At 41.5% G+C, this 15,065-nt stretch overlaps 1 protein-coding gene across 3 annotated transcripts in view; it reads right to left on the bottom strand.

Annotated features, from left to right (window-relative positions):
• The window catches only part of LOC104934030 (RNA-binding motif, single-stranded-interacting protein 3), a 130,903-nt gene that overhangs the window by 106,812 nt on the left and 9,026 nt on the right, over positions 1-15,065 (bottom strand). Inside the window, exon 1 of one of the 3 annotated variants that reach the window (XM_027286510.1) lies at positions 547-2,063. The exons of 1 other annotated variant lie outside the window; for it this stretch is intronic. In XM_027286510.1, coding sequence (XP_027142311.1) covers positions 547-621 — 75 coding nt within the window. In that variant the 5' untranslated portion in view covers positions 622-2,063. Of the gene's footprint in view, positions 1-546; positions 2,064-15,065 lie in introns of those variants that run through there. One more of the 3 variants, XM_027286509.1, reaches the window with a different exon arrangement.

A 15,065-nucleotide genomic window follows, 5' to 3' on the forward strand; every position in this document is an offset into this window, starting at 1 on the left:
TGGGACAGGGACAAAGTAGAAGAGAAAATAAGGGCTGAGGGAAGGGTGGGCCTCATGCCCTGAACTTGAACTTGGAGCTGGTGGGGTTGGAGAGGGGAGGATGGGGTCAAGCGCTCAGTGTGGATGGAAACGGAAAAAGCCAGCTGAGTGACACCAATATCTCACTGCTTAGAGACAGATGGGGGAGGAAGGGACATGGTGCCATTTAGCAAGCTGTCTTGCGAGGCAATCTCAGCATCTATCTTGGTGCTTGTTCAAGCAGTTTTACCGTTGATCTAAAGTGAGTACATTTCAGTACATCTTTTCCTGGCTCGTAAAACACAACATGACCCCTTTTTAGGACCTTGTCCATAGATTAAGGAACATGACATAATAATTAGGCAAGAATTACTTGAGATTTAAAGAGGCAGTGGATAGAGAAGATAGGAGTGTTAATTAAAAGGGGGGGTTGCAACATGGTTTTGAGACAGTTTCTGCGTCACATAAACATGTTTATTCCGTTTGAGTTGGAGGGGTAAAATAGGTCAACCTCGCTGACCAGCCTACCTTGGTCTGGAGATAGTGGGGGTAGTAGTAGGTGTAGTGGGGGTACATTGGCTGCTGCTCCAAACGTTTTCCCATGTAGCTGGAATCCAAATGAAGGTCCTGGAGGCTGGAGATAGAAGCTCGCAGGTGGGGTACGTTCACTCCGAGGGGCTGGCCTGGATCGACTGTTTCCAAGAGTGGAGGATGCGGAGAGAGAACGCTCTCCTCTTAGTGAGGTGTGTGTGATAAACGCACAGAGGAAGGGATGGATTGAAAAGGCAGATAGTACTTTGGGATTATAGTCTGTCTACTTGTCTGGGAGCTCACAGGGAACCTCACAAAACCATTCTTCCCGTGCGTCTGAAAAGGAAGACGGGGAGAATCCGGGGTGCCGGCAAAAAGGGTGGTTGGGGGAGAAGGAGGTGGAGGGTGAGGAAAGGAAGATATGAAAAGATAAGGAGGCAATAGAGGAAACAATCGGAGGAACTGAAGAGCAGGACAGAGAGGTTAAAAGGAGAGGGAAGAAGAAGAGGATGAGGAGGAGGAGGAGGAGGGAGGAATAGATGGGATCCGGTTGCTGGTTCCTTGCACTCTCCGCTCTAAAAACCAGACTCACTCTTTTTCTTCTCTGCTGCCCTGAACATGCCCCTCAATTTGCTTTCCTGCGTCTCTTACTCTTGTCTCTCTCTCTCCGTCTCTTTCTCTCTTCCTGTGTATCCGTTTCCCTGTCTTGTTCTTCCTCCCTCTCTCTCACACCAGACGAGACCCTGATGCCACCGGGGGGGGCTCGGCTGTATCCTGGAGAACACACGCTGTCCTCTGCTCTTTCCTCGCAAGACAGTTGAATCAGCGATGAACTCGCAAATGGATGTGGAGCTGGAGAGGGAAGAGAAGGAGAGGAGGAGGAGGAGGACAAGGAGGAGGAGGAGGAGGAGGAGGAGGAGAGAGGGTGGTCTGGAGCTGAAGCTGTGACTGCCTTTTTTCTCACTCCCTCCCTCTTTTGTTAAGCTCCGGGGATAGATAGGTAGATATCGCTGGAGCCCGGCGTGGAGGATGAGCAAAAAAAAAAAGAGAAAAAGCCTCGGTAAAAACTCCTCTTTCTCAGGAAGAAGCAGATAGCCTTATCCAGACGCGCACTCACACAGAGGAAAATCCCTTTGGATCCACAAGGTGCCTCCTTCAACTCTCTTCTCTTTTCTTCTCTTCCCCTCTGCAATCCCTCTCTTTCTTCTCAAGCTTTCTCCCTGACGGGTTGCTTCCCACTGCGCCTGGCAGCCGTCACTGTGTGTGTGGTGGTGGTGGTGCTGGTGGTGGTGGTGGCAGCGGCGGCGGTGATGTGTGCGTGTGGTATGTGTGTGACTGTGCATGTAACTGAGAGGGGAGTGTGTTTGTGTGGCTGTTGCCGTCTGCTCCACTCTGCGTGCTGAGGCATAGAGGGGCTCGGCTTCAGCGCAGCTACGCTCCTCCCCTGCCTCTCTCTCGTTCTTCCTCTCCCTGCCTGTGTCTCTCTCCCTCTGTGTTTTTCATGGAACTATAGAACAGTGGGAGTGGTTGGTCCTGCCTTCGTTCAAGCCCCGGGGTGTGTGTGTGTGTGTGTGAGTGCACTAAATAGAAACTGAGGGAAAAAGAGACAGAGGGGCAGTTCTGGGCTGTTCTGCTGGCAGAAAGGCGGAGCTGGGGAGGGAGTATGAAGCGCAGGAGATGGGGTAAAGGGTGAGAAGAAGATACACAAGGAGTAGAATTTGGAAACAGAGGGGCCCCCCTACTGGCACTCTATAGATGCAGCAATGGCACAGTTTCCATAATAAAAAGCTGTCTTTGGATTCCTTAAACTGTGCAACATAATGGTCAATCATTTTCCCTTTTATCTTACCTATTATTAAATCCAATTTTCCCATATACAGCATGTCACATGAGCTGGCATAACCAACATAAATGCATATAAATATATGCATGCACACAGGTGTGAATGACCGTCCAAAAATGTGCGCCTGAGTGCCTCAGTGCACACCAAAACACTTCACTCACACATGCCCAGTGAAGGGCCCAACATAGAAACGTGTATGTAGTTCAGCGGTTGTGTGGCACAGTGACCCACTGACACACTGCTGCCTGTTATGTGATGTAACCAGGTTTAAGTAGTGCTCTTACATAAGCACAGTGAGCCATGCATGAAAAGACTGCTCTGCCCTCTGACTGCAGCTGTGCGTGTGTGTGTGTGTGTGTGTGTGTGTGTGTGTGTGTGTGCGTGCAAGAGAGACAAGGGTTGGCAGACAATGCAAGTTCACTGCAGTGGAAAAAGGGGCACGAGAGCTGAATGAAAACACAAAACGCTCCTCTAAGATAAGAGCTTCATTTCTTGTGGGCAATTAAACTACTTTACACATCACTTTCTTTGTGCTATTGTGTCCCCATCTGAGAGCTTTTTTATTTTTTTGTCACCGTGCACATGCGTCTGTCTGTATTTGTATGGCATTCTCCTGTCAGCTTATAATGATATGTTTGGCTCAGAGATATAAAACAAAACATCTTCCAGTGCAGCATATAGAAGGCTGTTGTGGAAAATTTTAAATACAAGCAGCGCGGATTTGGGCCAGGCGCCCACAGCACATTGTTTTGTGGAGGCATCTCCAAAGTGATTTTGACGTTTGGGATTAGCCTAATCGGGTTTCAAGCTAATCAAGATCATTTTTGCTTGACTCTTGTCTTGTCTTACCTCAGTAGTGATGTGTGAAGCAGTGCAGCATCATGTCTGGAGGCGAGCCTGGACTCAGCTCTGTGAATCACTTGTATTTTCATTTTTCATCTGTATCGCCTTGTTAACCAGGAGACAAATTGAGTTTAAATATTTATTCCACGGACTGAAACCAGTGCGTTTCCAGGACTGCATTACATTACATGCTGTAGTTTGTATATGGTTATCATTTATAGCAGTGCTTTGCTCTAATCACATATCTATTTTTGTTTTTGTTGTTGTAGTTTTTACGGAAGCGCATTGCTGCCACCCTCCAAAAAATCATTTGTCTCAGTATCACGTAGTTATGTGAAAAGTTTCATGTTATGACGCGATATTTATCACGTTATAACGTGAAAGTATCACGTTATTTTGTGATATGAAATTATCACGTTATTTCATGATATGGTGATATTTTCATGTTGTGAAAACATCAAGTATGGTTTCACTTGAGATCAGATCATAAAGAAACGATGCAACCTCAAGAGGGTCTGATTCATTCTTTCTTCGGTACAACCCCATGTTCTTCAAAATCCTTCGGAGAGTACACATACTGATAACAATGTCATCTACAGTGCTCAACAACTGTAGTATGTCACCATGTCTCAAACCAAGATTAAAGTATAATTAAATTAAGTTATGTAGATGAGCCATAGTCAGTTTTCGGACTGAACCAGGGACGCGTGTTGGTAAACTTATGAAATCAAGTAAAACCATACTTGATGTTTTCACGTTATAACGTGAAAATATCACCATATCATGAAATAACATGCTAATTTTATATCACGAAATAACATGATAATTTTATATCACAAAATAACATGATAATTTTATATCACGAAATAACGTGATACTTTCACATTATAATGTGAAAATACCACATCATGAAATACCATGATGATTTCATATCACGAAATAACGTGATAATTTCACGTAATTACGTGACACTGAGCCAAATTTCTTTTTGGGGTGGGTGGCAGCAATGCGCTTCCATAAGTTTTAATCTTGTATTTTGTTAATATAGTGCTTTCACATACATCTGTGGTACATCTGAAGAACCTTGTGACAGCACGTTTTATGATCATAATCATCAGTAACAGTGGCAGACCCACACCCAAAGGAGTACAAGCAGGAAGTTAGTCATCTCAGGTAAGTGGCTGCTCAGCTTGCTTAGAAAAGAGTTGTGGTAAAGTAAACTGTAAAAAAAAAAAATGAAATGCATATAATAACATTAACGTAACTTTGTGTCTTTTCTACCATAAAATAACAGATGTTAAATAATTTTAACGCTACACTAACGACGGTGTCTCTGTCATTCCAAATTTTCGTCCCGTACGTCTATTCTTGCACTATATAACTTTGTGTGCACATTACAACAAGCTACACACCACCAACTACTTCACTGGATCATGTTTAATGGAGAAAATTTTTCTGTTTTCTCACTGATGTCCTCCTCCTGCTCTGCCTCACCTCGGAGTTACTGAGTTTTCTGACCAACAGTAAAATAGACTGCTGTTGCTCTCATGTTAGCTCAGTTTGTTAGCTGGGCTGCACGGACTGTGAGCTCAGAGCGGCAGGAGGTGCTTGTAACACAGGTGTTTTGAACTAGCAGAAAGAGGAGGTTTTAAGGCCCGGACACAGGTGATTGTTTACGGGGAGCCAGTAATGTAACCAGGCTGTGGACTGGCAGAGGCAATGAGGAAGGTATCCAAGAAAAGAAGAGAATGACCGAACAAGAAGCTGCCGAACAAGAGTAAATCTAACGGCTAACAGAGCTGGGGTTCATGCTGTTGGACTAGTAAGTAATATTAGGTGGCTTATATGTCATGTGTCATATGTTGTTGCATTCGATTTATGCTTGTCTGTGTTAGCAGTTGTCGCTTTTCGATCATAGTAAATGCACGGAAGAACTGTCCATATTTACGACAGTGGTATTGCTCTCTGAAGCTGGAAGTGCTAAATCGCAAAATTTCTACACAGTGTTGTTTTGAGTCTATAATTATAAAAAATATACTTCACATATAGTCAATTTAATTCATGATACAGTTGAGAAACGTATTGAAAAAACACTTTTGAATGACGATAGTTACTACTACTACTACACTGCTGCTAAGCATGGCTGGTTACCATCTTTCCTTAATGACACTGATCATATCAGTCTTGAAGGCTATCCACTTTCATACATTAGACCAGTTCATATAATAAGCTGTAATTTTTCACATCCTCTTCAGGCTACAACTCCCTGAATTAACTCGACCCAATTTTGTAAGCCAACCAAATCATGATCTATACTCTTCTATGTAGCCGAAGAATTACTGCATGAGCTCATCTCGCAGTAACTCCAGCCTGAACTTCACGGTGAAATATATAAGCATGTTGTACGACCGCTTCAAGAAGAAACAGGCTTTACTGATTATATTGCACTTGTAGTTAAGAAGTGTGCAACGCTGAATCTTTGCAGTCAGAGGGGTTATACACACACAGAGCTAAGCAGTTTTATGGAAGAAGGTTATACGCATTCATTCAACAGCACGATGTGTGGAATGCAAAACGACTGAGGGATACAGGGAGATCAGGTGTGTATGTGTGTCTACTATACATGAGCGGCACACAAGCCAAGCCAAAGTTTCCATGAAAAATTAGGATTCTGCTGATACCGCAGTTTGAGCAAACAAAGAGAGAGAATTGATTCTTCCAACTGCACAGTACAGTCCTATTATGAGAGGCACAATCTTTACATCTCACTCCATACTCTGCCGCCATCATAAAATTCCCTAATTACCTTGTCTAGTGACAAGATGGCCATAATGTTGGCAGTAAATACACACTAGTTAATTGCATTCATTTTAATATCAAACAGACTTTTATTACATCTTAAGCACAATCTAATTGCCTACTTGTTTCCTAAGGCTGAATTTGTATCTGCCGCATCCACATTTCTTTGCAAAAAGGACCTTCTTCTCCCTCTGAGGAGGGATACAATTTTCCATGTACAACGCTTGAAAAATACCAGACAAAAACTGACAGCTGGTGCAAAATATCAAAGTGTTTTCAATGACACTGTGTGTTCTTAAAGCCCCTGGTCATCAAAGCAGTTTTCAAATGGAGCAGGAAAAGGCCATGCTGTGACTCAGGGATGTGTTCCTCTCATCGTTGACCACCAGATGTATAACAAACACTGAGCCAGAAAAAAAAAAGCAATAAAAGCTTCACATCTCAGCACAGATACAGCTGGGAAAACAGAAGAGGTCATGATGACGATAGTCCTATTTTACAGAAGCTGCTCTGGTCGGTTTTCAAGGAAAACACCAGCCAGGATATCATCACACATATACACACATACACACTCAGTGGGATTTGCACACTGCAGATTTACAGTGGTAAATGGACTATTACATCCAATTGCCACACACAGCATGAGCGAATTTGTCTCTTTGCGAGTCTCCTGAGATACAAACACAGGGACTGCAGAGAATGTAGAGTAAACTGTTTTTGGTTTGTTTGATCCAGGAAATCGAATAAAAAGAATTCTGGCTCAAACACATTAAGAAAATAGAAGCAGTATCTTTGGCAATTTAGCGTTAAGAATGTGTTAACATTGACATCACATCCAAGCTACGTGCCTCCACCGTGTACACACATGGTCAGTATCCTAGAAGGTTTGGGTGAAAGAATAAGATCACTCAACAAACATAAATGCTCCAATTTTTTTCTGAGTTAAAATAAAAGACACAAAGGGTTTATTTGTCTTGAATTTTGTACACGAATGTGGACTGGTCACAGTAAAAGGTCACTGTAAAATGTACAGCTTTATCTACACAATGCCACAGAAGTTTTAAGGGAGAGTGCAATTGGCATGTTGACTGTAGGAACGTCCACCAGAGCTTGTTGCCCTTGAACTTAATGTTAATTTTACTGCGACAATCTGTCTCCGATGTCATTTCCAAGAATAACCTCTGGCTTCTTCACCTGTAAGATCATCTGAGACCAGCCACCTGAACAGCAGATGAAATACTTGGTTTACTAAGCCAAAGAATTTATGCACAGACTGTCAGAAATCATCTCAAGGAAGCTCGTCTGAGTGCTCCTCGTCCTCACCGACCTGACTGCAGTCCGTCACCGTAACCAACTTTAGTGGGCAAATTCTCACCTTCCGGCATCTGGCACTTTGGAGAAGTGTTCGCAGATGAATCCCGGTGTACACTGCACTGGGCAGATGGTAGATGGTGTGTATGGTATTGTAGGCGTGTGGTTTGTTAACGTCAATGTTCAGTGTGCTGTGTTGGTAGTGGGGTTATGGTATGGGTAAGCATAAGACGGGGGAGGGGGGATTTAATTGATGGCAGTTTGGCAGTTTACATGCACAGAGATACTGTTGTGACCACCCTTTCCTTTTGCAGTTTAGAGCAACAAAGCCATTTCAAATTTCAAAGGCACTATACATGGGTAGCAAGCCACATGCCAATTTCGGGTAAAAGATTTTTACTGCATCATTCAATGCTAAAGACTGACAAGGAGTAAATGGAGCATCGGCATCTTGTCACAAGATTCCTGCTCCATGGAGAGATATTTAAAAGTAATTTCACCAGGGCAAAGGCCAGTTTAAACCTCAGCACATATTTATAAAGCACTTACAATGTGTGGCTGACAATCGGCAGTATCTACTGAAGGAGATATTAAGTTAAACAATATGAGAAACATATTCTCAACTATCTCTGTAGACATAAAGCCATATGAAAAATCACTTCAAACCTATAACTCCTTGTACAACACTGTACGCTTAATTACATGACTGAATCAAAATGGTGACAAATCACCTTAGGCCCTTTCTGCTCGCTCTCCCGTCCCCCTCTCCTCCTCTCTCCTCTCCTCTCAACAGCAAGCCATAGCTCACTTTAACACATCACACACACACTTTATTAAAAAAGAAAAAAAAAAAACAAGAACATCGCATTAGTGGATTCATTTGAACAATTATGCAAATCAGACAGGAGATGAAGCTTTTATTAATGTTAGAGAAGTGTTGCATCAGATCGTGCTGAAGTTCATTAAGTCACTCTAGTTGAAGATGAATACATTCTGATTAGTTTGATGTCGCTGTGGTGTGTCTCACATTATCGTCTTCAGCTGCGTCAGCGCAAAACTCTCCATGGATCTTTTGCTCAAGCAAAATATGGAAAAGGAGTGATATTTCACAGCTAAAAATGTGCAATTTGGATTAATAACCCAGGCGCCTGAATTGTTTTTCCTCAGACTTTTTTTTTTCCTATTACTGAGACTTTTTCTGGAGGCCTGAGGACTGTTTGGGGTCATCACTTTTTCCTGTTTAGAACAAAATATATTCCAAGAAAATATATGCATCAACTAAAAATATTTCATACATCATTTTTATTCATTCCTGTCTTTAAAATGGGTTCATTGCTGCAAACCTCGAGTCATTCTCCCGGGCTCTCTTCCCCTCTCCCTCTCTTACTCTGCAGGTATGGGGCCTAGGAGGGGGGGTGGACCGTGACTTGACTGACTAGGGCCCATGCTTGCTGTGGCTCCGAGGGGTAATTAATTTCAGCAAACGACCGCCACGTCTGTCGGCTTTTATAAACGAGCGTTTACGCGCTATGGACAATTTAACCACTCCACTGAGCCCGCCTTGACAGAGATGAGTAGAGAGATGTAGGAAAGAGAGAGAGTGAAGCAGACAGAGAGAGAGAGAGAGAGAGAGAGATGGGGACCATGCTGCTAGGTGACTGATGGGAGATTTAATCAATAGAGTAAGCACATTTACTCTCATGATGTTCACCCAACATCCATATTCATAGTGTTAATTCTCTCAACGCCTACGCTGTTGCACACCACAAAAAAATATAACGCATGATGGATTTCACTACTTCTCATCAGGCCTCATCACAGGCTAGTATCATCACTGCTAATTATATGCAGCATCATGGGCTCAACATCAGAATGGCGCTCTAGACAAATGATTTTATTCAATTCAAGCTTAATTCAATAACCAAAATAACTAACGTCCATTAACTCCTGGCATACACACCTTCACACACACAAACATTCCTCTTGTTATTAATCACATTGGCTACATTTGGAAGCATGCACCACATCCTGGAAAACAAAGGCTTCATCCACCCATAGTGAAGTCAAAATAAGAACTTTTTCTATTCTGAGGTTAGAGATATTTGGATTGGCTGTGTCTTGACTGTGACACGATGCCGTATAATCAGTCACTGTACTTGCATGAATCCAGACATTAGACATCTCTTGAGGTACAAGAAAAACAGCTTTGTCATTCACCACACAAATCTACCCTTGAAAAACATATTCCACCTAGCAAACTGGACTGCAAAGACTGTAACTTGGAAGGCTGTGAAGATATGTAGGAGTGGTTGCGTTGGATCATACACAGCTGACTCTACAGCCATACAGGAAATCTGCAAAAGAGGAGGAATCTGCCTCTGAAAGAAACACAAATACACAAACTGTACTGGATGTACTGCTATGATGTTAAGATGGGTGAAACTGAGAACCAATGTTTTATGGTACGAATGCAGTCCATTCTACGTTAAAAGAATCTGAGGCAGTTTACCACTGCCCTGCTCCTCATTAAAGGAGATAAATATCCAACTCATCACTACCATATGATTTTTTTCTCGTAAATGTCTCCCAATTAAGCAGCCTCAATATATCACATCTCATCTCAAATTTTAAAACTACTGCTGATCAAAGTAGATCCCAGGACTGCCTAAATCTTATCTGACATGCCAGATTGTTTTTTTACACAGAACCATCTGATAAGTCACTATTTGTAAAACAGAAAAGAAAAGAAAGAAGAAAAATAAACTATTAATCTGTCACCATGTATCACCGGCTAACTCCAACGAATGAGATCAACAAAGTATATGACGTATGGTCAAATTCTTCCAGAAAAAGCTAAAACATATTCATCAGTCGAGAAAAGCCGTCAGTGCCCTTCTTTGCTCTTCTTTCAAGGAAGAAATACTCCATAGTTCTGGTATGACTGATGCTATAGGAACATCTACGCTAATCTCTCTAACATATATAATTATATATACAAACATAACACAATCTACAATCTACATTCAGTCTACTTTCAGCTGTAGCATTGTACTGTACAGTGTTTTTTCATTACCTTTATTCCAAAACTCTCACATTAGAATTTGCTGCACAATCACTCAGCACCATTAATATACACCCTGCCCTAAAAAACTGAGGTCAATAAAACTAAATCAACTTAGGTTTTCTAACTCTAAGACTGTTATTAAAACTCAACAGCATGTAACATTCCCACTTTCTCCCCTCAGAATTTCCAGAGGCCCAGAAGTGCAGAGCCACACCACAGTCACTCGGCACTCGGTCAGCCGAGTCCTGTGAAAACCGTTCTATTTGCCTCCAATACTATCAGGTTGCCAAACTATTAGCGCCGCAGCCCCACTCTGCTTTGTTCCCCCTGCCAAGGCAAGTTACATGGCTCACCTCAAAGTCAGTGTTTTCACAGCTAGACATACATTACTGTGTGACATCAAGCCGAAGGGGCTTATAGATCTGCTGGATTGTATGACAGGAGCCTTTATGGCTTTCGCAGCAAAGTATGACAGCAGTCTGCCTCAATACTTGGCAGGGATAACTATAGTATACCACAGTGTAGAACAGACTAGTCAGGCCATATGAGGGGCCTCCGGCAGCTAGTGTTTCCATAGCTACAGTGGGCTGAGGGTATTGTTTACTGTCCGAGAAAGGGAGATTTAAAAAATACTGATTTCTAATATACGCTGAGTGATCATTTCTGCACCCACACATTGTATGTGTGAATATATATATATGTATGTATGTATGTATGTATATATTGTGTGTGTGTGTGTGTGTGTGTGTCCCTCCTAGATGGAACAACTTTTATAGGACCATCAGGGAACGCGACCCACTGTACGGATTTTTAAATACCCCCTCCATTCTATTCTTACATACACAAATACATATGCACTTGCCGTCACACACATGCAAAGCCAACAGACAAATACACACACACACACACATATTCACGTGTTCGCCAAGTCAGTGTAATCAGGGCAGCGTAATGTGTTTACCTCTCTGAGGTATGAGAGTTTGATTAAGGAGCAGCCATCTGGCAGAGGAGAGGAGAGGAGAAGAGAGGAAAGGAGAGGAGAAGAGAGGAGAGGAGAACAGTAATCTCTACTTTAATTAACAAACTCAAACCTTTCATTATGATCATTATGCCTCCACAGACAGGCCTGCACTACCATAAATCAGTAGACTTGCAGCTCAGCCTCTAGGACAAACTCCATGATACATAAAACCGACCATTAACAACCACAACACCTGCCCCACATCACCATCACACACACATAAACCACTGATGTCTAAAGGCAGCATCGAGCTGTCATTACTAAATTATCAGAGCCAAATGTCATCGTTTGGCACTTCCTTTTCTCCAATCTGCTCTTAATTAGCCAACGAGGTAACCTTAATATCAACAAGTAATGGTGGGTATTAACGGTTGAACTTTTCAAAGCATAAAGGCAACACCAATAATGACAATCAGTTATGATACAGCAATTCACTGCCCTGCTATGCTGCCAAGAAATCATCATTGTGCCACAGAAATATATATAAGATAATGCTGTAAGTAATTATGTGCTGTCTCCTAGTTGCAATAGCAGTAGCAAACTAAAGACACAGTGGAACAAAGCCAAAACAATTAAAATACACTATTCAATATAAAAAAAAAAAGAATGGATGCTGATGGTAAAAAAAGACTGTATTATTTTGCATGGATATAACCTTCCTCTCCTCTCCCCGTGGCACCTGACAGGCCTGTAGCTAAGCTCACCCTCAGCCATTACTTCTACTGTAGCCTTCCTGCTCCATTAAACTCAACAAGCTTAACTCAATGGCCTTCATTCCTCACAGCGACGGCTTCTGCTCCATACCCTAGTGACTTTTAACAGGAGAGGGGCAATTTGAGTGGGGGGACAGCATCGCCCTTGTTAACACAAAATATGTCATGCATTGCACTTGTTAACTTTAAAAGAAAAATCTGTGAAAACAATATTTTACCTTCTCTGCTGTCCTAAATCCTGAATATAAAGATATTGCCCGCTTGGGGCCGAGGCAAGGACCTAACAACTGCAGTAAAAAGGAGCCATTAAGTTATACTGTCCTTGTCCTGCTGTGGCATTTAATCGCCAGGTTTTAATATGCAACGAGGAAACGACATCCCACTTATAGTCCGGTGTCGTGCAGGACTCCATACCGAGTCAGCAATTATTGATCACGAGGGGAAGCGTTTTGGGAAATAATCTGTTTTATGGCAGTTCCCTGCTATAGAGTCTGCAGGAGGAAAAAGTTCACCCTCACATTAAAAGGCAGCGCTTATGTTTCAATAAGTGACAACTATTATGATCATTAAGAATCCAAAGAAATGAAGAAGAAAAGTAAAACATTTCTGACAAGGCAGGTGAAGAATAATGCTTTATTTTTAGTAATCAGCAGCAAGAAAGAAAAACACAGTGAGCCTTTTTTTCAAAAAAAAAAAAGAAAAGAAAAGAAAAGAAAAAAGAAATCAGTTAGTGATTTGTACTGGAAAGGCCGACAGGTATAATAGAGAGACTTAAGCTCTGCCTCTCTCAAGTAATAATGTGATGTGAAATTTGGAAAATGTGTATCTGGGACATATAATAAATATTTCATGGCATATTATGAATAGGTTCTTTGTTTAATTAGACTTGGGAAGTTGTCCCCTTCAGCCACTTCTGTCACGTTAGTATGAAAAATATGATCCTTTCCACTTTAATTATAAAAGTTCTTAAGGCAAATACACTATATTATAATTCATCTATCAACTTTTATATAAATATAAGCTATAAAATCTGTCTGGGGAAGGCAAATAATTACTTGATTTAAATGTAAATTCTTGCTCCATTTCCTGTTTGTTTAAACTTTCATAAACATGTTTGAAGGGAATTTACCACATTTTAAAATGCTAATTGTTGTCGTCGATGATTATGTGTCTGATGAAATTTCTGTGCTAATTGCACAGTTGAACTGCAAATAGGGATTTGACAGCAAAGTAATCCCAAAGCAGCTGAAAACAATTAGATCACATTTAGATTTCTATCAGAGAAGCATAAAAAAAATACATTTTACATTAGCGTTTACCATCACAAATATTTATATATATATTAGCGTATGAGTCTTTTCTACTCAAGTTTCTCACATCTGGCAGCTCGTTACATTTTATATTGCTGTTGTACACATATTTTTCCTGTTTGGTCTGATCTAAAGCACATGTTTGTTTGTGAGACTCTGCATCACTCTCAGCTAAGAGTTTAGTAGCAGTTCATATTCTTTCTGTCTGTGCAGCACTGCGAGTCGAGCTAAATCAGGTGAAAATGCTGTGCTGCGTCTGATATAATTAATTGCAAATAACCTGACTCCACGCCTTCTGCAGCGCTCTGCATTGGAATCTCCCCGACCCGGCTGCAATTATCTTAGAAAGGCTTTCATTCTGATGCTGCTGTGACATGGAGCTTATGAAGCTCTGTGACAGTCATTCTTTTTCTCTGTTTTCTTTCTGCCTTTGTCAGAGACCTTATTGCAAAGGCCTGTGGAGCTACAATGTAACACACCAGGGAGGAAATACTGGACACAGCTATAATGCCTTTCATCTTCACAGACCGGGAACAGCTTCCTGTTTTTCAATGGACACACTAATTAGCATGAATTCAAACATGCACTTAGCCCAGACAAAGATGTGAACAGATGCATACACACACACACACACACACACAAATACACGCTACACAATTGCAACACATGAAAATACAGTGAAACGGCAGAGCCCTAATTCATTTTCCACACGCCAGGTCTTTTGTGCACTTTACACTCCATAACGGAGGGGGAGGAAGAGGAGGAGGAAGACGGGGGAGGGTGCCCACACTTCCAACATGGTTTTTACGTAATATTTTCTTTTCTTTGAAGTGGCACAGCTAAATGAGTTTTCAAATCTCCGTAGGTTTCAATACCACAGAAGAATACGACCACAGTTGATAGGCACCACTTACATTCAATTATCTTTGTTCCACACACAGAGCACCAATACACACACACACACACACACACACACACACATCAGTTATTTTTGCACAGAAGAAAATTGTGACTCATTACCAGCCCATTCTGAACACTGAGGCACTGCTTCAGAGCCCTCTATCTAAAATTATGTAGATACAGTGCTCTGCTGCACTTCACATACATCAAGTAAAAAGATACATTAAAATCCTGTGGGGGTGTAGAAAAAATAAGGGAAATAAAATGCTTCATTAAGCAACAGCCCTGGCTTTTGTTTTGTCAGACGTCTGAAGTTACTTTATGTGTACAGACTCATGTTGCCTTAGTGCGAGATGCTGTGTGTACAATTTTGTACGTTCCTCATTTTATTATTGGTAGAAGTGCAATCAATGAAATGACTACTCTGAGTAAAACAAAAGGATAATTGTCTTGTGATTTTATTTTGTCCACGTTGGTGATTACTGGGCTTGATACGGCACGAGAACAAGTTCAAACTGTGCATCTGAGAGCCATCAAGGTCAGCCAGCACACTTCCCACTTAATTACAGAAAAAATTTAATTTTACCTTTGGTATATCTAATACCTTAAATGAACACAAATAATCAGTGTATTGCCCCTTTAATTTTCAATGAATAGAGGTATCATATTCCTTCTAACTTTTAATAATAATAAAAAGAACAAAAATATTTTG

This window comes from Larimichthys crocea, chromosome XIII, assembly GCF_000972845.2.
Source record: "Larimichthys crocea isolate SSNF chromosome XIII, L_crocea_2.0, whole genome shotgun sequence".
Classification (NCBI taxonomy): Eukaryota; Metazoa; Chordata; class Actinopteri; family Sciaenidae; genus Larimichthys; species Larimichthys crocea.